Source organism: Passer montanus, unplaced genomic scaffold (assembly GCF_014805655.1).
Source record: "Passer montanus isolate IOZ18808 unplaced genomic scaffold, ASM1480565v1 scaffold19, whole genome shotgun sequence".
NCBI lineage: Eukaryota > Metazoa > Chordata > Aves > Passeriformes > Passeridae > Passer > Passer montanus.
The window spans coordinates 8,678,116-8,700,473 of record NW_024366480.1 but is presented as its reverse complement, the minus strand read 5'-3'; the positions used below and the strand labels follow the sequence as shown (position 1 = coordinate 8,700,473).

The 22,358-nt window shown below is 39.8% G+C and overlaps 1 protein-coding gene across 2 annotated transcripts in view; it reads left to right on the top strand.

Annotated features, from left to right (window-relative positions):
* The first annotated feature begins 1,400 nt into the window (after positions 1-1,400).
* Positions 1,401-22,358, top strand: part of CEP192 (centrosomal protein 192) — a 56,897-nt gene continuing 35,939 nt past the window's right edge. The window contains exons 1-18 of one of the 2 annotated variants that reach the window (XM_039706302.1): positions 1,401-1,583; positions 1,925-2,154; positions 2,943-3,065; positions 4,619-4,773; positions 6,501-6,547; positions 7,860-7,992; positions 9,074-9,222; positions 9,594-9,734; positions 9,987-10,314; positions 10,624-10,764; positions 13,224-13,288; positions 13,370-13,561; positions 15,081-15,204; positions 15,336-15,466; positions 17,155-18,172; positions 18,285-18,408; positions 19,566-19,737; positions 21,032-21,929. In XM_039706302.1, coding sequence (XP_039562236.1) covers positions 1,988-2,154; positions 2,943-3,065; positions 4,619-4,773; positions 6,501-6,547; positions 7,860-7,992; positions 9,074-9,222; positions 9,594-9,734; positions 9,987-10,314; positions 10,624-10,764; positions 13,224-13,288; positions 13,370-13,561; positions 15,081-15,204; positions 15,336-15,466; positions 17,155-18,172; positions 18,285-18,408; positions 19,566-19,737; positions 21,032-21,929 — 4,108 coding nt within the window. In that variant the 5' untranslated portion in view covers positions 1,401-1,583; positions 1,925-1,987. Of the gene's footprint in view, positions 1,623-1,924; positions 2,155-2,942; positions 3,066-4,618; positions 4,774-6,500; positions 6,548-7,859; positions 7,993-9,073; positions 9,223-9,593; positions 9,735-9,986; positions 10,315-10,623; positions 10,765-13,223; positions 13,289-13,369; positions 13,562-15,080; positions 15,205-15,335; positions 15,467-17,154; positions 18,173-18,284; positions 18,409-19,565; positions 19,738-21,031; positions 21,930-22,358 lie in introns of both variants that reach the window. The other variant, XM_039706303.1, reaches the window with a different exon arrangement.

Genomic DNA, 22,358 nt, shown 5'->3' with positions numbered 1-22,358 from the left:
CTTTCCAGCTCTGCTTCCTTAAACTCATGCTTCCCTCTATTCCCTTGACTCAAGCCTGTGAACTGTACTTCTGTGCAGGATCTGGACCCTTGCACATAGGCAGCAGGACTCTAGGAGAGATGATTGTAGAAGGGCTTTGAAAGGGATAATTACAGCAGGTGCACACAATATTTTAAATTTGTGCAGCACTTTTTAAGGCTGCGCTCCGTTTTCTTCTGGAAGAATACCTGCAGTAGCCCTTCTACTGCTTCTGTGTTTGGAGCACATCTTAGTTTGAGCTGCCAGGATTAGAAGTTTTTGGGTGTTGTGGAAGCCATGAGATGGCATTGGTGGTTTTCTTTGTTTTTCTTTGGTTTTGTGTGTGTGCGTGTGGTTTGTGTCTGTGTGGTTTTGCTTTTGCTGTTGTTCGGTTTTGTTTTGAACATATTTGAAGCAGTTTGAATTTCTGATTACAACAAATATGGATTTTCACTCCTGTAGATTTTTGCACTCTCCACACAGGAATACAACTGTAGAAACGTGAAACATTTGTAGAAAAAAACTGTGTAGAAATTGTGAAAACATTCTGGACAGCACTGAATTTGATGTAGATCTGTTGAAGTTTCCATGCAAAAACACACACCTGTGTTTGGAAGGCACCTGCTCACATCCTCTACTTAGAAACACCTGTGACACGTACGCTTCAGCATGGAAATGAAATTTTCCACGTTCAGGACATAAACTGGAACACAAGGAGTTCCCCTTCAACATGAGAAAGAACTTTACTCTGAGGGTGGCAGAGCACCGGGACAGGCCGCCCAGGAGGTCGTGGAGCCTCTGTCCTGAGACATTCAAACGCAGCCGGAGTGAATGACCTGCGCGGGGTGACCCTGCCCTGGCGTGCGGCAGGCACTGGACGATTTTTTTTCTTTTTTAAATTTTTATTTTTAGGTAGGGCGGGGTGTTCAGCGGCCCTTTCCCTGGAAGACCCCGGGCTACTCATTGGTACGGGGATCCAAGCCTGGCCGACCTGAAAGCAAACACTGGAGACAAAACAGACCCATGACATCATGCCCCTCCCCGCACAGCCCGCGGCCCATTCCCGCTCCCGTTCCCTCAGGAAACGCCCGCCCCCGTTCCCGCCTAACGGCCGCCGGGGGCGGGGCTGGGCGGTGCCGCGCGCGCATCGCCCAATCAGCGCCCCGCCTCCCCCGCCCGGACTGTCTCTCCCCCCGCGGGCCGTGCCCGCCAATGGCCGGCTCCGCTCGGGGCGCTGCCATTGGCTGCGCGGGACGGAGCGCCAAAGCCGGGGAGGCGCGCGCGCGGCGCCGCTGCGCACGCGCCGCTGGCCGCGTCGGTCGCGCGGCCGTTTCCGTTGCGCGCCAGGGGAGCGAGCGGTGCCCGCCCGGCCGCTGGGGGGCGCTGCGGCGGCGCGGGGCGGATCCCGAGTTTTGGCGGTCGGTCCGTCTGTCCGCCGGCGCTCCCGCTGCGCCTGGCACCCTCGGGAAGGGCAGGACCCCTCTCCCCCTCCTGTCTGGGCAAAAAGGCGGTCGCCGGCTTCCAGCCGCTCCCCCGTCGCCGAAGTGCGCGGCGGAGCGCGGCCGGTGAGCAGCGGGAGCCTTCCCGGCGCGGTGCCGTCTCAGGTGCTCCCTGGAGGGGCCGCGGAGGGAGGAGGGCAGGCTGGGACCGCCGCGGTCCGGGCGGCTTTACAGGCTAAATATAGGCTGGCACGTCTCGCAGCGGCGCTTGTGTGAGTGGCAGGAGCGCCGCTCGTTTTGGGCACACTTTCACGTGTGTCCCGAAAAAGTCTCGGTGGGAGAGGGCTGGGAATGGTTCTTGAGCACGTTGTGGGTAAAGCGGGGTGGCTGCTGGGATCCTGGCGGTGGTGTGTGAGTGGAGCGCGTTGCCTTGTGTGAGTGTGAAGCTGTTCGCGTCCTGCTTGCAGATGCTGCCCCAGCGGGGCTGATGTGCTGCCGGGCCCAGGGCTGCTCCAGGCAGGCTGTGCGGGATGATGGAAGACTTCAGGAATATCGCCGACGAGACGTTCCCGAGCTACTTGAGCCATTCCTTTAACAGCAGCGCGAGTGTCGTCTTCGAGAATGTCACCGTCTCCAACCCGGGGTTACCTGTGGCGGCCTCCACTGTTGCCAGGAGCCAAGAGGGTGGTGGCAAGAGGTGAGGTCTCAGTAAGTGCCATTCAGTAACACAAAACAGTTGAAGCATCTAACTCTGGAGGGCAAAAATTAATTTCACAGGTTACTTGGTCGGTGACAAAACTATTTACCAAATAGTATCTCAGTAATCAGCAAACATAGGATTGTCTGTATTACCAGTGTAAAATTTGCACTTAATTTGTAACTAGCACAGTACTTAACGTTTACAAAAACTGCCCTTCAAAAGTAATTTAATTTTTAGACTGTAACAGTCAAGTCTCTTTTAAACTCATCTCTCCAGCGTACTTGATTCGAGTTGGAAGTTGTGTAGAGAATAATGTATTTTTTACATGTGTGTTCTCTCTTAACTTTTCACTGAATTTACCTGAATTTAGCTCCTTTTAGAAACTGTAAGAGCTAGTGTTATGTATAAGAATTAAAACTTACTCAGCAAGGAGTAGAGCAAGGAGTTACGATTTGAAGCCTTTGTGCTTAACTGTCGTCCTGTTACTTAACAACAAGTAAGATGAGACTTTAATACCCTGTCCTTCCAGAAGTGTGTGTGCCAGAAGGACACCACTAGCCACTAAAAACTGTAACGTGGTTTTTCTCTAAAGAGCTGCAGAAGACTGGAGAGGAGCATTCAGGAGACATGTGTGTATCTGTAAATATAAATTAGCTAAAATATTGAAATAACTTACAGGAACTAAGTAGTCACAAATATGAGTTTTTCCCCCCAGTTCTTTGGAAAACAGGAGCAATGCATATTGAAATGATTCTGATGTATGTTTTTCCACCCCACGTTTACAGGCTTCCTGATGATTGTGCATCCTATTTGGAAGGAAAACATTCACCTCTATCAGGATCTTCTCACAGCAGTCAGTCACGTCCTGAGCCAGTGGAAAGATTTGCCCTCTGCTTTCGTGATGACATGTAAGTGAAGTAGCTAAAATCTAATTCTGTCCTAAAATGCAGATACCAGTAAGTTAGTATGTAGATCTATATGCACTGTGTGGCTAATTGTGGGCTGTTTCAGAATTGAGTTGTAGAGTTGAAAACAGCAGCTTTTACTGCTGTCCTGCAGTAACTGGAGAGCTCAGCTGTGCATTGGCCTGTTAGCAGCAGCAGTGTTTGGCAGCCTGGGCAGCTTTTCCTACAAAACCAGCTCCTCCATGTTTTCTGAAGGGGGATAGTGCTAGGACACGTGGAAGAACCCAGTGGCTCTCCACACAGTGATTGATGCCACTTAGCCTGTGCAGCCCTACATCAGCAGCATTCTGCTGTTTGATTGATTGATTGGACTTGATGTATGTGACAGGAGCAAAATCTTCAGAAGGAATGTTTCCTAGACTGTGGGGTTTTGTTTTGTTGTCTTACTAATTGAAAATGCCATAAGCATGATTATTTAATTGACTTACCTGAATTTGGTCTGTATTTATCTAGTTTGCTTTACATAATCTAGAATTAAGCTGGTGTTTCTGGCTCATGACAGGTGTGAATAGCATTTTGTACTGATATAAATATGTTTGAGTAAGTATCAAGCAGTTTGCCCACAGAAAGGAGCAACAGTTTCTACTAAATTTGCTTTTCTTGTAGCTTCAGTGATTGGTATTTCTTAGGAAATAGTTATTGCTAGTGATACACTTGTGAGAGCATTGGTGAGTGTTGGAAGTGTTGGAAGAGGTTACATAGGTTATTCTAACCAAGGCCTGATGTGCTCCTGTTGTGACAGAAACTGCACTGTGAGCCTTTCTCACTGATAAAATTGAGCCCTAGGCAGTGTGTCCCTGTCAAAACTAAGAACATAAGATTTGAGAGGAAGTCAGTGTCTTGATTGTACTCAAGTAAGAAAACAAAACACAGAACATGGACTAGTTGTGTTTTAGACTTTCAAATGTTAATTTCATTTATTTATCTAAAATATTGAAGCAAAAGTATGAAATTTTAACATATGGCATGATTAGTTTATAAGCCTGCGTGGACGTTGTGTAAAACCAGATGTGAAGGATAACTTTCCTGTGTAATTACAAAAGCTGTTATTTAATGACCTGCAATTTCAGTAACTCATGGTCTCTCTAATTTGGTCCCTTATTTAGTGTCACAGAAGGCTTGGTGATATTGTGAACTTGGTGAAATCTTGTCTAGTGTTTGACTTGGTCTCAGATAATGCAGCTTGGCTGGAGTAGACCCTTCTGTCCTCATACTTTTCCCTCTTTTTGTGGAAATGAAAGAGAGGAATAAATAGGTAGAGGGGCATATTTTGCATGAAGTTGCACTATTTGTTTCACAGTTTAGACTGCGAAACTGAAGTTCTTGTAATTTTGATATGTATTCTTTTACTGTAAAATGAGATGTCTGTAGAATCTATCCTGTATTGGAAACAACAGTATAAGACAAAGTAATTGGAGAATTTATCAAATCTTTGTAATGAGAGATGATGGTCTGTGTAGGTAACTGATTTTTCATTTAAATAATTCTCTTTCTAGGGAAATTGCTACACAAGTTGAAGAGCCTCAGCTGCCTTGTGTTAATTTGAAAGATTCCCACTCAATATATGGAGAGCAACCTCTGAATGTCATTGAACATTCAGATGGCAGTCAAAGTACCTTACGTGAAGTTTTGCCTCTTGAGCAATTGGAAGGTATTAAATTTTGAGAAAAATTATGTACTTATTGTCACTGTAATTAGCTTTTTATGCTACAGATGTCTTCTTTTGACCGTTTCACTGTTTTATGGCAGATTATAAATGGGTTTTGAAAAAAAATCTCTTGGATTTGAGCAAACTGAAAATGGAGAAAGCTTGTGGTTGACATGCTCTTGGAGTTCTCCTCAGCACAAAGCTATGCAGCAAGTTGGTGAAAACAGTGTTTGCTGTATAGTACCATAAATAGAATGCCAGTAGTAGTCTGACTTAGTTTAGGAACTTTATGGAAGACATGTATGTAGCTTGTTCTCTACCCCTTCTATTTCAGTAAGGCTGCAAGGTTATATTTTAACTAGCATCTCTTCTCTTGCCCTATTCCAACCTGTAATAGATTTCTTTAATTGCTGCTGTAGGTGATGGAAGCATGCCCTTCTAGTGAGGTTATGCATGAAAAAATAGTTTTGAATACTTGCTGTGAAAATACTTTTTCTGAAGTCTAGGTGGAGTACTAGAAGCAGAAGAATATTCCCAAATTAATTTTAATAGCATGGCTGCTGATATTAAGCTTGTCTGGGGTCTTTGGTAATGCCAGTTCTGGGAATAAATTCTACTTGTCCCTTAAAATTCAGTACATACATTTAGTAAATATATACTTTTAGGCATTTTCCTTTTCTAAGCTTTGAGTATTTGTATAGGTTTTTGTGAAGTATTAATAATTTTGACAGATAACATGTTCAATCAGAAAATATTGTGACCTGTAATATAAATAGACCCTTATAAAAAACCACTTCTAACAGGCAAGTGTTGGCTCCAGTCATTTGTTGCTGGAGTCTTGAGGAAGTGGCAGTAACTGGCAACAAAATGGTGATGCTTTGGAAAGCTGAGCCTGCCCAGTAATAAAAAACCACTTCTAACAGGCAAGTGTTGGCTCCAGTCATTTGTTGCTGGAGTCTTGAGGAAGTGGCAGTAACTGGAAAGCTGAGCCTGCCCAGTGTTTGGACATGATAGTGGCCAGGCAGATTTAGTTACTTGATTTTAACTTGGAAGTTGTTGTTTGGAAATTCTTTTATTTTGTTGCTGGAGTCTTGAGGAAGTGGCAGTAACTGGAAAGCTGAGCCTGCCCAGTGTTTGGACATGATAGTGGCCAGGCAGATTTAGTTACTTGATTTTAACTTGGAAGTTGTTGTTTGGAAATTGTCTTTTATTCACACCTATTCACACCTTACTGAAGAATTACAAGATTTTGCTAAAATCTGCGTGTACAAGCCTAAACTGTTCTCTGTCATGTGGGACTTCCAGCTGGATTATGTGTGGATATAACAGACAAGTGGAAGCTGCTTAAAATGATCCAAAACAAGAATTGGTCCAGTAGGTGAAATGCAACAGTGGAACAGAGCACTTGTTCCTCCTTCTGCTAGCACAAACTGGGACTCCTTGCTTTCTTGTGCTGCCTTGTGGAAATCCTAAATAAATATCAGTAAATATCTTTAATAATTTTTAGAGTTCTAGCCCTGATGAAACTCTTGCCTTTTTAACAAGATCCTTTAGATCATTGTTATAAGAACACACAAGGTTTGGTGTTGTGGTAATCTGTATGTTTGGGTTATTTCTATGCCAAGACCTTCCAGTGTCTCAGTTGAACCTTGAACATAACAAGTCAGCACTTGTTATGTTCTCACATTATACTACTAAAATACTGCTTACACCACTTTCTTACGTTTCAGATTTGCCAGCTGGAATACGTTTTCTCCCAGATGTTAAAAACAGCAAGGTAAAAGCTTTTCCAAATACAGTGAAAGTGAATGTTTTCTAATATTCATCGTCTAATAGATCTAATTCTGTGAGAGGAGGAGGGAGGAATGAAACTGTGTTTGTCTTCTATTGTTTATAGCATGTGTTTATAAAGGTGCTGGCATGACTCACTTTGTCTTCATTTTGCAAATCACTTAATTAATACTGTGTGAGCATGACTCCATCTAATCTTCCTCAGCTGTAAAAATTGTTTGTTCCTAGCTTCCACTGTCTTGCAGTTCTTTGTCACTGCAAGGACCTTGCATTTTGTCCCAGTTGTAGTCTATCTTAGTAAAGCATTTTGTGAGGAATTTTTTGTAGTGCTTTTGGAAATGGAAGTAGACAATCCAGAGCTAGCAGATAGCTGGTGGTATTGACAGACAGTTATGCTTCACCTGTTTTTATCTAGTGTGTTAGAGATGCTAACAGTTTTGGGCATGGAGATCCAATGCAGACAGGAATGGGAGGTCTCCTGTTCCTTGCAGAAAACACACATCAGGCTGCAACCTAATGCTGTCCAGTACATACTCCTTAATGTGTCAGCTAGTATTTTTATTTAGTTTTCTGTCATATGATTTTTGTAGGGGCCACAGTGGTCAGTGAGTTGCAGTTGAATGCTTGCTGTCTTCTGAAAACCATAATTAATTTTCCTTTCAAATTCTTTACTTTATGAACTTGGACTTTTTTTGCTGTGTGTCAAAGATGATCTGTTGATCACAAAGAATATGAGACTAAGTCCATAACAGACATTATGTCATGCTGTTTTTAAAAATAATTCAGCTGTAGAAAAGATAGAGTATTTGCTGTTACCTAGATTCAGCTGAAATACTGCTTTTTGAGTAATTCATTGTACTCATTTGGAGAAATTTCCAAAAGGTTGGATCTGTGTGTACGATTTCTGAAGAGGTTCTGTTTTAGCAGCATAGGAAAGTATTGAGAGAAGTCTTTGTACATTTAAGCTGGGATTGCAGCTCGGTGAATGATGGAGGACAGTTTTTTCAAATGTAAACTCTTTAGTGCAATGTTTCAGCTCTTTATTTTGAGATCTATTAAGTTTGGTGTCATTCAGATACTTTTTTACTCTTCCCCTTTTATGCTCCCTGTGCTTCTTGCATGCATCCATTCTGGAAGCTAGTAGGCAAAGTCCATTGGAACCAGAGTGTTTCCTGGGATAAATAAAAAAAGTGCATGGGGAGTTTTGCAATATTATTCGTCTCATTAATTATTTTTTATTAACTGAATTCATACAATAGTAATTTCTAGAAACATTTCTTTATGGGTGCTTTTCACAGGTTGGTCCATCTGAACCTTCTGAAAAGCTGATGGAAGATGCTATCTCAAGTGTTCATCTTAGCAACAGCCTTTCAAGTTTTTTGGAGAATGAGAAACTCTCATCTTTTCTAAGCACAGATGAAGATTCCACTGGTAGGTGTGTTTATAGCTCTTGGTAGCTGAGTCTAATTCTGACTCAATGTTATTGCATAATTGAGAAGAAATATTCTGTTTTACTTAAGTATATAATATCAGATTGTTTTTGATAAAAAAGTAGTATAACAATATTAAAGAAAACCGTTCTTTGGAAAACTAAGTATTTTAAATTGTAACAGGAGTAGGTGGCTATGGAATTCGTCAGAAAGGATCACAATTGGAATTTTAATCTAGACAATTAAGTAATAGTTCTCAGTTATTGTGAATCAAAGATATAAATGGCAACGTTGGCATTGGTTTAATAAAGTGGTAACTTTACTTGCATTTTCCGTTCAGTTTAGTAGAGATAAAATTGTGGTGAAGAGCACACCCATGCAGTTAAAAATGACTTTTACTTGACTTTGAGTTCAGCTCTGTTTAGATGCTGCATACGTGGGGTGACATCCGAGTTTTAAGTCTAATTTACCTGCAGGCATAAAAGTGAGAGCATGGGTTCTATATCACTAAGAGTTTCAAACTTTTTGTGCCCTTTCAGTGGCTGCTGCAGAATGAAAAACGTGCTCTTCTTCATTAATGCAGCTGACTTTGCCCATGACATGAAGGATGACAGGGCATGTTCTTGGATGGGGAAATGGGGAAAGCAGAGTGATCAATAGGTTTACTGTTGTGAGATGAAATACCCTTGCAGTAAAGTAGGGTTACTGCATTTCTCCCATGGCATCTACATATATCATGACTGTCTTTTCAAGTTGTTTTGTTCTTTCTTGTTGCATACATTCACTTGAGAGTTAAGCATATAATAATTAAGTTAATAGTTTGCTGAGTAGAAATACTGTTGGGTTTTTTTTCCCCACTCAAGAGGCTGAAGTTACTTTAGATTGCCCTCTGAGGAACTAGTAGCTGTTAGCTGGAAATATTTGCCTATTTGGTGTTCCAGTACTGGTGAAGCTAACTGGTCTTTTTATTTTTATCATGCAATTCAGTGTTCAGTGTAAATTATGGAATTGTTTTGATAGTATGTCAGGTGATATAAAATGTCTGCTAAAAGTGAAAAAGATATTTTCTTCTCTTTTTGTAGATGATGATATTGATGATGAAGAATTTGACAACAAATTAGAAGCGTATTTTGATCAGCTGATACAACCAGAAATAAGAAGAGACACCAACCTGCAGAAGCTCTCAGAAGGCTGTGCAGCACTGAAGCTTTCTGAAAATGTCTTACTACAAGTAGGTTTAAAGTTCAAAGCTCAGCATGCCCACTGGCTCTTAAACATGTTAAACTTTCAGTGATTATATTTGTTAGTATTCCTAAACAGAGTTAGTTTTAACAGTTTTTTTGGTTTAATTTTTTTTATTTCTATAGGTATTAAGGCAACATGCTGGCACTTCTTTTTTATCATACAATGAGTTGATAGATAATTGTTTTAATCACTTTTTTTTTCATCTTGCATACTAATGTCTGAGGTCTTATAAATGTATAGCAACACAGAGACTTGTCTTTCCAGGAGAGTCAATAATTCTCTTAAATAATTGGTAAATATGTGGAAGTTAAATGTATTCTAGTGGAACCTAAATATTTGATATTTTTTTATTTAAAGGAGAACTTCCAGAATTCTGCAGGTTATGGGGCTGTGACTGGAATAGACTCTGGAAATGCTAGTGATGAAGATTCACAAAATGAAGGGATAACTGGATGTCCTGTGCAAAGAGAAATGCTGCCCAGAGCAGTGCAGCAAATGGTATGAAATTGCCTTTTGAATTCCTGTTATTTGTGTGGAGTAAGACTGTAGTAGAAGATGGCAATGTATTTGAAAACTTGTTAGATCTTTAGCTAACCACCCAGCCTTCCTTTACAAAAAATTAATAATACCACTTTGCTTCTAGGCCTGTTTTTCAAGCATAGTCAGCTTGGACTGTTTTGTATCTAGAACTTTTAATACACGCAGTTAATAACTGTGCTTCTGACACTTTTCAAATGGTTGTTTTCAAAGAGTTCCGTGACTGCTGGGGATGTGCTGGACTCCCGCACAGCTGCTGAGTTGCGATTAGATTCCCTCTATCTCCAGTGCAGGGACAGCCATAAAGCTGATGTCTCAGATGTGCTTCCAAAGCAAGAAGTAGAGTCCTCTGTCTGTCAGGCTGCTTCTTCTGATGCAGAAGTGCTACACACAACAAGAGGAATTGACACCACTCCTGAGGTTCTTAGTGCAAATGAATCTCAGGCAGATGCAACTCAATGTAAAGTTGGTCTTCCTGATACTTACCTGTCTCCAGCTGGGGACAGCTGTGAGAACTTAAGTCTAGCTACAACAGACAAAGGTAGGATGCTTTACATACAACCTATTCTTACATTATTACCTGTCCATGCAATTGTGACCATATTCTGTTGCACGGAAAAAGAAATAAAATTGTAAGCTAGGCATTTTTATTTAGTTGTAGGAGTTGGTAATAAAAACCAATATAGCATGAATTAATTTTGACTTGCTATTGTTTTCAGAAACACTGATTGTTGTATGTAGTACTTAACTATTACTTATTTGCTGATGAAATTAGTTTAAGCTTGCAGCAACTTTTGCCATATAACTTTTTTATTTTAATCCATAATGTAGCATTTGATGTATCTTTTAGGTGATTTACCACACAGCATTGTCTATCAAAATGAGGAGGGCAAATGGGTGACTGATCTTGCATATTATACTTCATTTGATGAACAACAAGATTTAAATATGTCTGAAGATGATAAAAGAAATGAGGAGTTCCTTACTGGCTGTATGTAATCATCTTTTTAGTTAACTCTTGTTGTCTGCAATAATGTTAATTATGTTAAGTAAACTTTCTTCCTTTTTTTTTTTTCACTTCAACAAATCAATATCTGGTGTTTCAAAGCCTCCAGGTTTTAGATACTACAAATTATTTGAAAGCTGATGCTGGTAGTAGTCTGTAGTGATATTGTCTCATTATTTATAATACGTAGCTTCTTTCTATGTTTCCTACTCTTCCCATGAAGTGTGTTTTAAAACAAAACAAAAAACATTCTAACATTTGCCATGGGTACGTGTTGTGTGAGCTAAGGCAACTCCTCTCACTTCCACAGTTTTACCTTTGGACTTTAATGACTGTTTTCCTTTCTTGCAAGGAAAAGGGAAGAAGAGTAATTTTGTGTTGAGTGATGCTTATAAGAGAGGAAATAATTATTAATGAGGAATTACTACAAAAACAGAATGCAGCTACAGTGTTAAAATTTGAGAGACTTCAATGTGTTGAATGGGCTAGCTACTGATTTTTTTGTGAAGTCCCTTAGGAATGTCTTGATGCTGAAAAATGGTAATGGTACTGAAAAATGTTGTAGCTTTTTGAGGGGCTTTGGGGCTCTGGTCTTTCCTTGAATTCCAGGCTTTTTGAACCTCTGTTTACTTAAAAAGTGGTTTATTATCCTTAAGCTATGTCAGACTGATCTTCACAAGAGTCTGTGTATTTGTCATACAGGCTTGGATAATACACATGCAGTGTCATAGGCAAATAGATTCCTTAGCACCAAAATGTCATCTCCTCATCTGTTTCATAAGAGATTCAAGCAATGTGTGCAATAGCATTTCTCTTAATCTCTCCTAGTTTCTAAAGCTGACATGCAGGTGGGCTAATAAAGCCTCAAGATGTCCATGGTCCACTTTAGGTTCTTCTTTCTTTCAAAGCGAATGCTGTGTAATGTGGTGTATTTTGAATGAGTGATCAAACAGGGTTGACTGGTTGAAATAATGTTTTTCAACACTGTAGTGATTTTCTGATGGTTCAAGTAAATATCATATCATTTGGGAGACACTTTCCCATCTACTATGTCAGTAACAGAACTCTTCCATGATTTTTCAGTGTCATTATATTTCAGACACCTTCTGAATCTTAGACTTGAGCTGTCTGGTGATTGGAATATTTGACTGTTGTAAATTTTTCCAAGGCTACTTAGGTTTTTCCACCTGATATATTTTTAAACACTTCCTGCTTTCAAGTCAATGAGCTTACCTCTTTGGGTGGTAGATGATAACACACTGACAGATTCCATGTGGTTGGCATTTTTTTGGCTGCTAGTCTGCTTGTCTGTCTGCAGTGGTGTTTGACAGCTGAAGAAATTTTATTTGTAAGGACAGAAAGGACATGTTACATCTGATTCTTTGGAGTCTCATTTATGATGTGTCTCTCTGTCAGCAAACTGTGCGCATGGTGTGTTCTTGTGTGGAGTAGTGCGGGAGTGCTCACTTGACAGTGTTGGGTGCTTCAGAAAGTCTCTGAGGGCTGTAGGGCTCATATAGAAGATAAAGAACTGTTGCTGGCTGAGAGTTCAACTGGCTATAACAGCATGTCAGTGATAGTGACAGGTTACTTTTAGGAGATGAACTCGGATTGCTCAATAAAGATGTGTCGCAACTTTGTTTTTTCCTCAGAGTATGTGTTGTGACTTCCCATGAGTGATTTTATGGACAGCAGCTGTATTCACCTTACAAGTTTGCATCTGTTCTCAGCTTTTACCCTGTGCCCTCTATGCCTAGGGATGCTCTGTGTACAAGGACATGCATTTTTGAAGTTTTGATGAGCTTAATTATGCATTAACATTACAATCAGATGGTAGATTAGTATCTCTTGATCAGTTTTTCGCAACATTTTGGTGAAGGGATTCTTAAATGTTAGTTGTTCTGTACATGGTAATTGTGAAAATAGTACAGGCATTTGAATTTAAAAGTAAGATTGAGTTATTTGGCCTGTTAATTTGCATGGGTTTTTCATTAATAAGTACAAGCCAGTGCCATCTTTCTTTTGCTCCAATCAAAGGTACCACCTTAATGGAAAAAATTTTCAGCCCCAAATATAGATTTGATTTGAGTTAGCCATATGATGATTGGTTTTAGCTAGTATGGGTATCATAACCTATAAAAAGTTATAGTTTAGCTTGGGGCTAAGGCTGTTAGAAACTTTCTTTATTCACCACTAAGTTAATTAGCCAAATGCTAATTTTACTTTGGCTTCTAAAGGTCCAGCAGTACTCCTTTAAAACTAATTTAATATAAATTTTCTTAGTGATACGGGATTGAATAACTCCTAGTGTGTCCCAGACTGTCTCAGGTCTGCAATTGTATGTGCAATAACTTTCCATCAAATTGAGTTTAATGATGACAAATAGTAATGATGGCACTTAGTAACTTTTGCCTGATTTTAATAAATTTTCTCTTGGTTTTAAGCTGAAGCAGCAGCTATGATTGCACAAGACCAGGAAGAATTTGAGAAAGCACACAGGCTTATGCAGGTAACTAATGACCTCGATGTAAACAAAATAGTTTTCCAATTTATTTACAAATTGCAACTTCTGAAATCTCTTTGTCTGCAGGCAGGAAAGGTTGGCAGTCCAAATGCATCTGAATTAGCAAATACTTCGTGGAGATCTGCTAATAGCTTCATTCTGCCAAGAACATCTGATCTTCATAAAGATGCCAGCTATTTACGTTTGTCTTTGGGGGAGTTCTTTGGTCAGAGATCCGAAGCTCTTGGATGTCTTGGTGGAGGCAGTGATGTGAAACGGGTATGTGTCTAAATGTTAGTATTGAGAAAAAAAGGAAAAGACAAGACAAACAACAGCTAATACTGCTTTTGTTATTTTGTAAACAATTCTTTATTGGATCTAATTTTCCAAATTGATTTAGGAAGGAAATTCTGTGTGTTACAGGTGTGGGTTGACTGGTTTTCTACTGGAATTTCTGATGTGAAGTGCTGGCTGGTGTTATTGTTGACTGTTGATCTTTGCCTTTTGGTCAGGAACTTATTATGTGCAGGCTTAGAGGGAGAAAAGTACACCATCTACAGGAGGCATGTTGGAGGTCCCAGCAAATTATCCAAAAGTTGAGTGAAATGCTGGTCAGACAAGGGTATTTAAACAGTGAGGGCATCTCTGAGTGGCTGTTGATAATTGATGTGCTCTCTGGATGGTGCCCAACTTCAGTAAAATTGCAATCATCTAGATTCTGACTTACTGACACTTGTATACTTCTTGCATCTAGTGGGTAGCTGGCACTTCTCTCTTCTGCTGTTGGTAGACAGGATCTCATCTGTGTTTCATGCAGAAAAAAAAAAAAAGGTGGGGAACAATGAGAAGAAGTAGTCACACATGCTTGTATAATTCACTTGTCATGAGGAATTCTTGGAGCTGGCAGAGTTAGAGTCTGTCCTAAGCATTCCAAGGCTTAGTGGCAGACTATGCCTTCAGGCAGAGATGATGTGAGCAAGTGTACTTTATTTCTTTATTTTGAATAACTGGTATAAGTAAGTTGTGTCCTGGTTTCAGTTGGGATAGAGTTAAGTTTTCTTTGTAGCAATTAGTACAGTGCTGTGTTTTGGATTTAGTATGAGAATAATGTTGATAACACACTGATGTTTTGGGTGTTGCTAAGTAGTGCTTACTCTAAATCAAGGACTTGGGAGTGTCTCATGTTCTGCCAGTGAAGCAGGTGCACAAGAAGCTGGGAGGGAGCATGACCAGGGCAGCTGACCCAAACTGACCAAAGGGATATTCTGTATCATAGAACATCCTACTCAGTCTGTAAGCTGGAGGGAGTTGGCTGGCAGCCATGGATTACTGTTCAGGGACAGTCTGGGTATTGGTCTGTGGCCAGTGAGCAATTGTGTTGTGCACCACTTGTTTCTCTTGGGTGTTCTTCCCCTCTCCTTCCTTTCATTACCAGTATTATAGTTGTAATTTATTATTTTGTCATGTATTAAACTGTTCTGATCTCAGCCCACGAGGTTTGCCTGTTCTTTCCAATTCTTTCTGTCAGGAGGAGGTGGGGAGTAGAGCAAAGAACTGTGTGGTAGTCACTAGCTGGGGTTCAGCCATGCCAGTTGTTAGTTTATTTTATGTATGTATGGGAAGTGCACTGTATGTGTTCAGATTGGGCATTTGCAATGCTAGGAGGCACGTGTTATTTCTTAGTGGTATGAGCGGTATACAGAGCAGGCACTGCAGGCCAAAACTGCTTTGGAAGTGCATTGAACCTCTTTGTTAATTCTTGAATTTACTCATGCTGTATTCTGGGGTATTTTTGTAGCCATCTTTTGGTTACTATATTACGTCCCCGAAGAAAAGGCAGCCTGTTCCTTTGCTAATGCGATCGGATTCATCAGGAGCTGACATCGGCCGAGAGATTTCACAGTTGTCTGAGGTGTTTTCAGGTACTTATGGAACAGCTCTTTTTTTCTATGGGGCATTAAGGGAACATGTATATTCAAGAATGCAGGTTTTTAGACAATTTCCTTACTGTAAATGAATTCCTTTTTTTTTTTTTTTATCATGTTGTTGTTAGATGACTTAGAAACACAAACAAAAAACCCTGCAAATTTTACCAGCTCTGAAGGTTCAGGGCATCGGGTGGATACTGCTGCTGGAATACATGAAAATATTAATACAGAAGCTGCTACCAAAAGTAAAACAAAGGTATTTCTCTTGTATTTTTCTTTAAAGTGCAACTATGAACTGAAACAAAATTCAAATTATTACAATTATTATTGTTTCTTTGAATCAGGCTAAATTTTGACTTTCACATCCGCTCACTGCTTTGTATATTGATCATTTGAGTCCTAGTAGGTGCCCCTATTTCTTAGGATAGTTTCATTAGAATGGCATGATCCATTAGTGGTAGTAAGTCAGGTTATGACCTGACTATCACCATCTTGTTTTCCTTTTTCTTCCCACTTCACTTGCTCAGTCTGTCAGCCCATAGTTTTTCAGAGACTCATAGGCTGTTGATGTTCTGTGATCAAGTTTCTGAATTTCAGCTATGTCTTCCCCTTCTATTTTTTTAATGAAACAGCTTACCTTTAGTGTTGGAATAAAATTTTTTGTTTAATAGAATTTAAGAATATAAGCATGGTGCAAGTCTGAAAAAAGTGTCCTGTTAGTTTGGTAGTCCTTGATACCTACCTTCCCTGCCTGTGTCACCTCCCTAAGCCTGCTGTCAGCGCTCCTAATGCAGGCGAGGATGGTGTTGAGCTTCTTTGCCTGGCTTGTGGTCAACTTCCTGCCTGCCAGGACCCTCAAGTCCTTTTCTGCCAAGCTGCTTTCCAGCAGGTTGGCCCAGAGCCTGTGCAGGGCCCTGGGTTATTCCTCCTTAAGTGCTGGTCTGGGCATTTCCCTTTGGACTTCTCAGCCAATCTTTCCATCCTGTTGAGGTCCCTCTGAATGACAGCTGACTCTTCTGGTGTATCAGCCACACCTCCCAATTTTGTATGAAGGTGCCCTCTGCCCAGTCATCCACATCATTAATGAAGTTGTTGAACAGTACTGGCCCCTGTCTTGTTCCCCAGGATACTCTGGCGAACTCACCAGTGAGTGACTGGCCTCCTGATGGACTTGGTGCTGCTGATCTAGCCTTTGAGCCTGGCAGTTCAGCTTGTTTTCAGTCCAGTCATGGTGTACCTGTCTGCTCTGTGCTTTGCCTGTCTTTTGAAGAGGACGTTGTTAAGTCATGCATGCGTATCTACGGGAGGACAGGTGTTTTCGCTGGGCCCTGAGTCTTTGTCCATCTGACACAGAAAGAAACTGGGCTCTGGACATAACTGTCTACCTACTCCGTGCCCTTTGCTAAGAATAGCCAATGTGAAAACTAAAGAAGAAATCAGACTTGAGTAATAGAAAAAGCTGTAGGAATAGCTGTGTCTTCTCTCTGTAGAGGCAGATGGAAGTTATTGTATATTTGGTCGTGGTATGAAAAAGCTGTAGGAATAGCTGTGTCTTCTCTCTGTAGAGGCAGATGATTTCAAGTTAATTTGGAAGTTATTGTATATTTGGTCGTGGTAGTTTCTCTGCTGTTTGTCCCTGATAGGATTTTACTCCCAGTTCTTTCAACTGAACTAAATAAAGCATTTTTGGATTTTAAAAGTTTCACAGGAACTAAGGCTTCCGAGTAGGCAGTACTTATTTGATCTAGAAAAGCCTTTGGGAAGCAGACTTAAAAAATCAGGAGAATGAGAATGTCTGTTGCAGTGTTCCTTCTAGACAGGTGTTTAAACATGCATCCATGATGAATGTTGATATATTGCCATATCCTGAAATGCGAACACGAAACAAAACACTAAACAAAAATTTTCTTACTGTGGTGCTTAACTAATTTTGTTTTGTTGTAGGATGGAATTCATAAAGGCAAGTTTGAGGATAGCTTGTCTAATCATTCTGACTCTGTCTTGAGTATCAGCACAATTGCAAATGCTATTGCTAATGCTTCCTCCAGTGCTGAACCTTCCCAACTAGCTGCTATGATGATGGCACTCTCCAATAAAAGTAAAAGAACACGTGTCCTTCCTGGAGCTGTTAAAGAGGCTGAACTCTCTGCTAATGAGGTATTATCCGGCAATGAGGAAAATAGTGTGTTTGATGTGGAAAAATACCTCAAAAAAACAGACGAGAACAGATGTGAAAGTGAATATGAGAGTGTCATGAAATATGAAGCATCTGTCCAGAACCTTACATCTGATACCTTTTTACTGGGTAAAGATAAACATAAGGATGCTTTTGCAGAAGACTGGATGAATAAACATAGCAAACAGCAAGGAATAGAGAAGCAATTGCTTGATTATCTTAATGAAGAAAGTGACAGTCAGAATTTTTCTCGGCTGTCTGGTATTCCCAGCCGCGGAGATGTAATTGCAGATAATGTTCGATGTTCAGAAAAGTTGTCAGATTTGGTAAATAGTAAACATTTACAGTCAATGGATGCTGATATTAGATCAGAGACACTTAATGAAAATGAAACCCACACACATGGAATTCTTTCAGCAGCAAAAATGGAAGTGGCACAGCGAAATCTGCTTGCTTATCGGAGCAGCAGTCTCACTAATGCATGTAGTATAGGGGAAGACAGAGAAACAGTAGATCAAACAGCAAATGCTGTTCCTGAACCGTGTAATGATTTGGTGGAGGGAAGTGCAGGAAATACTCTGTCCTTCAGCAGCTTAAAACCTGCCAAGCAATCTAGTAAATATGTCTCAGTAAATCCTACAACAGCCAAGCCCGTGCAGAAATTGAACAATGATGAGAGGAAGCAAAATACAGAGAACAGAAACAAGGATGCCAGTACTCCTCGTAGGGGGAATGCAAAACATGTAACTTTTGAGAAGGTCTCCCCAACTTTCCAGAATAGTACTGGTAAGCAAACCTATATAAATACGATTAGTTGTTGAAAAAGCTTTTTTTTTGTCAGTTAACTTGTTTCCTGTCAATAAATAAATATGGTGCTTAAATTTTGTTTATTTGCCAGAGCATAAACCCATTCTACCTGAAAGTGACTTAAATCTGGAGGGTGAGCAGTGTAGCTTCAGACCTTCAACTTCACCTCTGATTCACTCTTCTCCTAGTGACACTTCTGGAACAGCATTTTCAGGGTAAATTTCTTGGTGCAGGTTACAAGAATTAGTGCTTCATGAGGATTGTTGATGGATCATGTGTTAGCTTGAATGTTGACTGTGATCTTTATTAGGCTAAGACTTCATTATACACTAAGCTGGACATGATATAGACCAATGAAGATGAGTTTTTTTAAACTTAGAATTATTTTGCTCCATCTGATTCTCTGATTTGTATCATTGCTTATTGTGGGAGAGGGTAGGTAGAAATATTTGTATGGCTTTTGACTATTTTGTATTTTGATACATACTTGTGTCCAGGGTTTGAGGTTTCCTTAGCAACTGAAACAACAATGTTTCTTAAATGAGCTCCCATAACAGTAAGTGTCATAAGATGGCAACTAAATTAATTCTGTAATCTTAAACACAAACATGGCCAGTAGCTGATGGTTGTGTGCAGTCTCATAAGATGAGGCAAATGATTTCCCTGACTTAACTTTTAATTCATTGTTTGGTATTTAACTAGTTTGTGTTTGTATGTTTTATTAGAATTACAGGTTGCCTGGCATTTCTCAGAAATTAATATTTGCAGGAGAAGATGTATTTTTACAGGCATGTTCTATAGCTCTTAGGAGTTCCACTTAAAATTGTTAGTGACTTTAATTGTTGTCATGTTAGCTTTTCTTGTTGAGCAAAGTGCTGTGAGAGATCCTGTGTTTTCAGAAATTGTTGTCATGTTAGCTTTTCTTGTTGAGCAAAATGCTGAGAGATCCTGTGTTTTCAGGTATTTGAAATGAAGAGAATCTCAGCAGTGAATAGGATGCCTAATGTGGGATGCCCGGGAGGTTAAATGATTTCATTTGACTTTTTAATCTAGTTAGATACAAGTATATTGATTCACCTCTTTTAATAAGTTGTGTTGCTTCTGTGACCTTAGCATCTGGGTTCAGTTTTGGAATTCTTATGCTTTACTTACATGGATTTATAGAGAATGAAAATGTGTTTTACATGCATCAAAGCCAGAACTTGCAGAGGTTAATTGAGAGCTGATTTCTCATTTCTACAGACTGCATTTAACAGAACAGTTAATTAAGTTGACTTTTAGAATAGTATAGGTAGTAGGTAACATTGATTTTTTGATGGCAGCATTAAAAATATGTATTTTAATATTGGCGTATTTTGAATCTCTTTTTCAGATCTGAAGTGGACTTCACTTGCCCATCACATGGTCAGGAATCTCCTTGCAAAGAGAATGTGGTACCTCAGTCTGTTTATTCCAGTCCAAGCATGAGCAGGTTAACCTATGTCTCTGTGCCTGGCAGTACCCATAAGAACTCAGCAGTGATACGTAATCCAGGGACATACTGGGTAAGGAAAAAACCAGCACCTCACCTTTGCCCCTAAAGCACAATTTATAGGTCAAAGTAATTCTAAATTAGAAAAGCCTTAAGGGTTTTCAAACAATTTAGGATATGCTGTGCATAGGGGAAAGGTATTCTTCTTTCCAGCTTCTGAGTTATTTGGAAATTTGAGTTTTGGTATCAACTGTGCTAAATGTGCACACGCTCATAAATACAAACATAGTAAAACAATCAAAGAACTAGGAACTTCTGAAAAAGTTTGAGTTGATGTATTTTTGCTTTTAATTTTTTTCGATAGTTTCTCATGAAGTCATTCTGTTCTTGGAATGTGGTGCAGTATTCCAGTTGTATTTTGCAGGATCTATATTGCTTCATCATACCTGAGGCTCCCTTGCTGTTCAGCTTTAGCTGTTAGGAGAATAATTTTCCTGGCTTGTTTTTTCCTGGAGAAATACTTGTGAATACATAATGTAGCTTGTACTCCTTTTTTGAGGACTGAAACTATAATTTTCTACCTCTTACAGTCATTCTGATTGTTTTTACTGGTTTAGAAAAGAATGAACACTGAGGGTGAAATTTGTGTTCAGACTTGCAGTCTTACACTGATTAAAATAATTGGCAATCTTTTATCTGAATTTGTGCATTCTTTGGAATCTGGAATCTGTTACGTCTCCCCCTTTACAAAGTGTGTGTAATTGTGGAAGGAGTTTTAAAAAACAGATAAAACCTGAACAATCTTTCTACCTTACATGCATGTCTGTGTAAATATGAGTGCTCATTCCAGCTATACCCTAACTGTCAAAATGGCAGGTCTCTAGACTTCAGTGATTTCTTTTTGTGAGCACACAAAGAAAATGTTTGTATCAGTGCATTTTCATGCATCTCAAATCCTCAGTTATGTTAGTATTGAGAGGCCATTCAGTTTGGGTTTTTTTGTTTTTTTTTTTTTTTTTAATCTGGCTAGTATGTCTGGTGTGTTATCAATGCTGTTTTGAACACAAATCTAAAAATACAGTACCACAGGGACTGCGGTGAAGAAAATCAACTCCATCTCAGCCAGACCCAGTAGAATGTTTCTTAAGGATAGCAGACAGGTTGAAGCTGGAGGTTTTCTTTTTCAAGATGAAGAGTCATAGAAAAGTAAAACTTAAGACAAACTTGATTATTTATATTGGATGGCAGTCCCAATAATGATTGGACAGGAAAGTTTCCTGAACAGGCAGTACCAGAATTAGCTGTGTCTTATGTACCCTCTTGCTTTTCTAAAATATGTAATACTGCATGTTATATTTGTTTATTAGGGTGAAGATGCTGGTGAACTGAGCACAACAATAATTCAGGCCAGCCCAGTTCCTCCACAGGAACATAGAAAAGAAAACCAAGAAGACCACTCATGTCAAAGAAATAGAAAAAAAGCAGTACTTGGTATTGACCAGGGACACGGAGAAAATGAACTTGCTGGTCTTCAAAGAAAACCTCATAATGTACTGGACCAAGAACTGGCCAAAGAAGGTTTTCTGAGGATAAATCAGCTTCCATTTAATCCTTCAAATGTACCAGTAAATCATGAAGAGCTCGACCGTGTTAAATCAGCTTTACCAAGTAAACTCTGCACCTTTCCGCCCCTTTCTGTTAACGTTGATGCACAAGAAGTGTGTCAGGATCAAACAAACAAAGCACAGAGACAAGGGTTGCCATCTCAGAATGTATTACCCATTTATTCTGCATTAAACACCTGTTTGCCATGCAAACAGAACTCATCTGGTGAACAGCACGTTCATCTATCAACTGTTAAATCCCATGGCACTACCTCTGAGAGTCAAGCAATTTCTTCTGCTGTCCCCACCTTACTTACAGGACATTGTCTTGCAACAACTCCATTTGCACAACAGCATCTGGGAACTAAACAACCTACAGGAAATGCAGTTCTGTCTCAGTTTCACAGCTGCAGCGCTGCAGGTTTTGGCCTTCCAGCAGGGCTTCCTTGTTCTGGTATTGCAGCAGGACATGTTGAGAATCCACTTATGTTAGGAATTCCTTTGGGTCCAAATATTGGTTCTGGCTTTTTGGGTGCAGCTTCACTTTATAATCCACACAGTACTTCATGGAATAATAATATCTTAAATATAAAATCATGTACTGGACAACCTCTTGGAGCTGGGGGAAGGGAGTGGGAGTTATCAAAGTCACCTGGTATCGGTGAGTGTGATTTTTTACAGTGTGTTTGAAATACAGCTGTGGACAGGAATGGTGATAGTGATGTCGCTTATTTTATAGTAAATAAAATTAAGATGGTACTAAGTGTAACTGCAGTTATTGTTTATGCAAACCCTATTACTAGTGTTCCTTGTTTAATGTTGTTCTCTGAATTTAGTGTCTATTCTTATAGTTCCCCTAATGGTCTTAAAAAACATTTCTCAGAATTTCAGCATTCTTCAATATTAAGGAGTTTTGTGTTTATGTAAAGGATCTAGACCAACCTTTCATAGGAGGATGAGAAATCCTAGCTGCAGTTCAAACTAGGCAAGACAAGTCATGCTCTTGAAATTCCATTGTGTTTTATCTGGAAGGTGGAGGACATTTTTATTTCCAACCTAATTTGGTATTAGCAGTCAGTGAAGGCCAAAA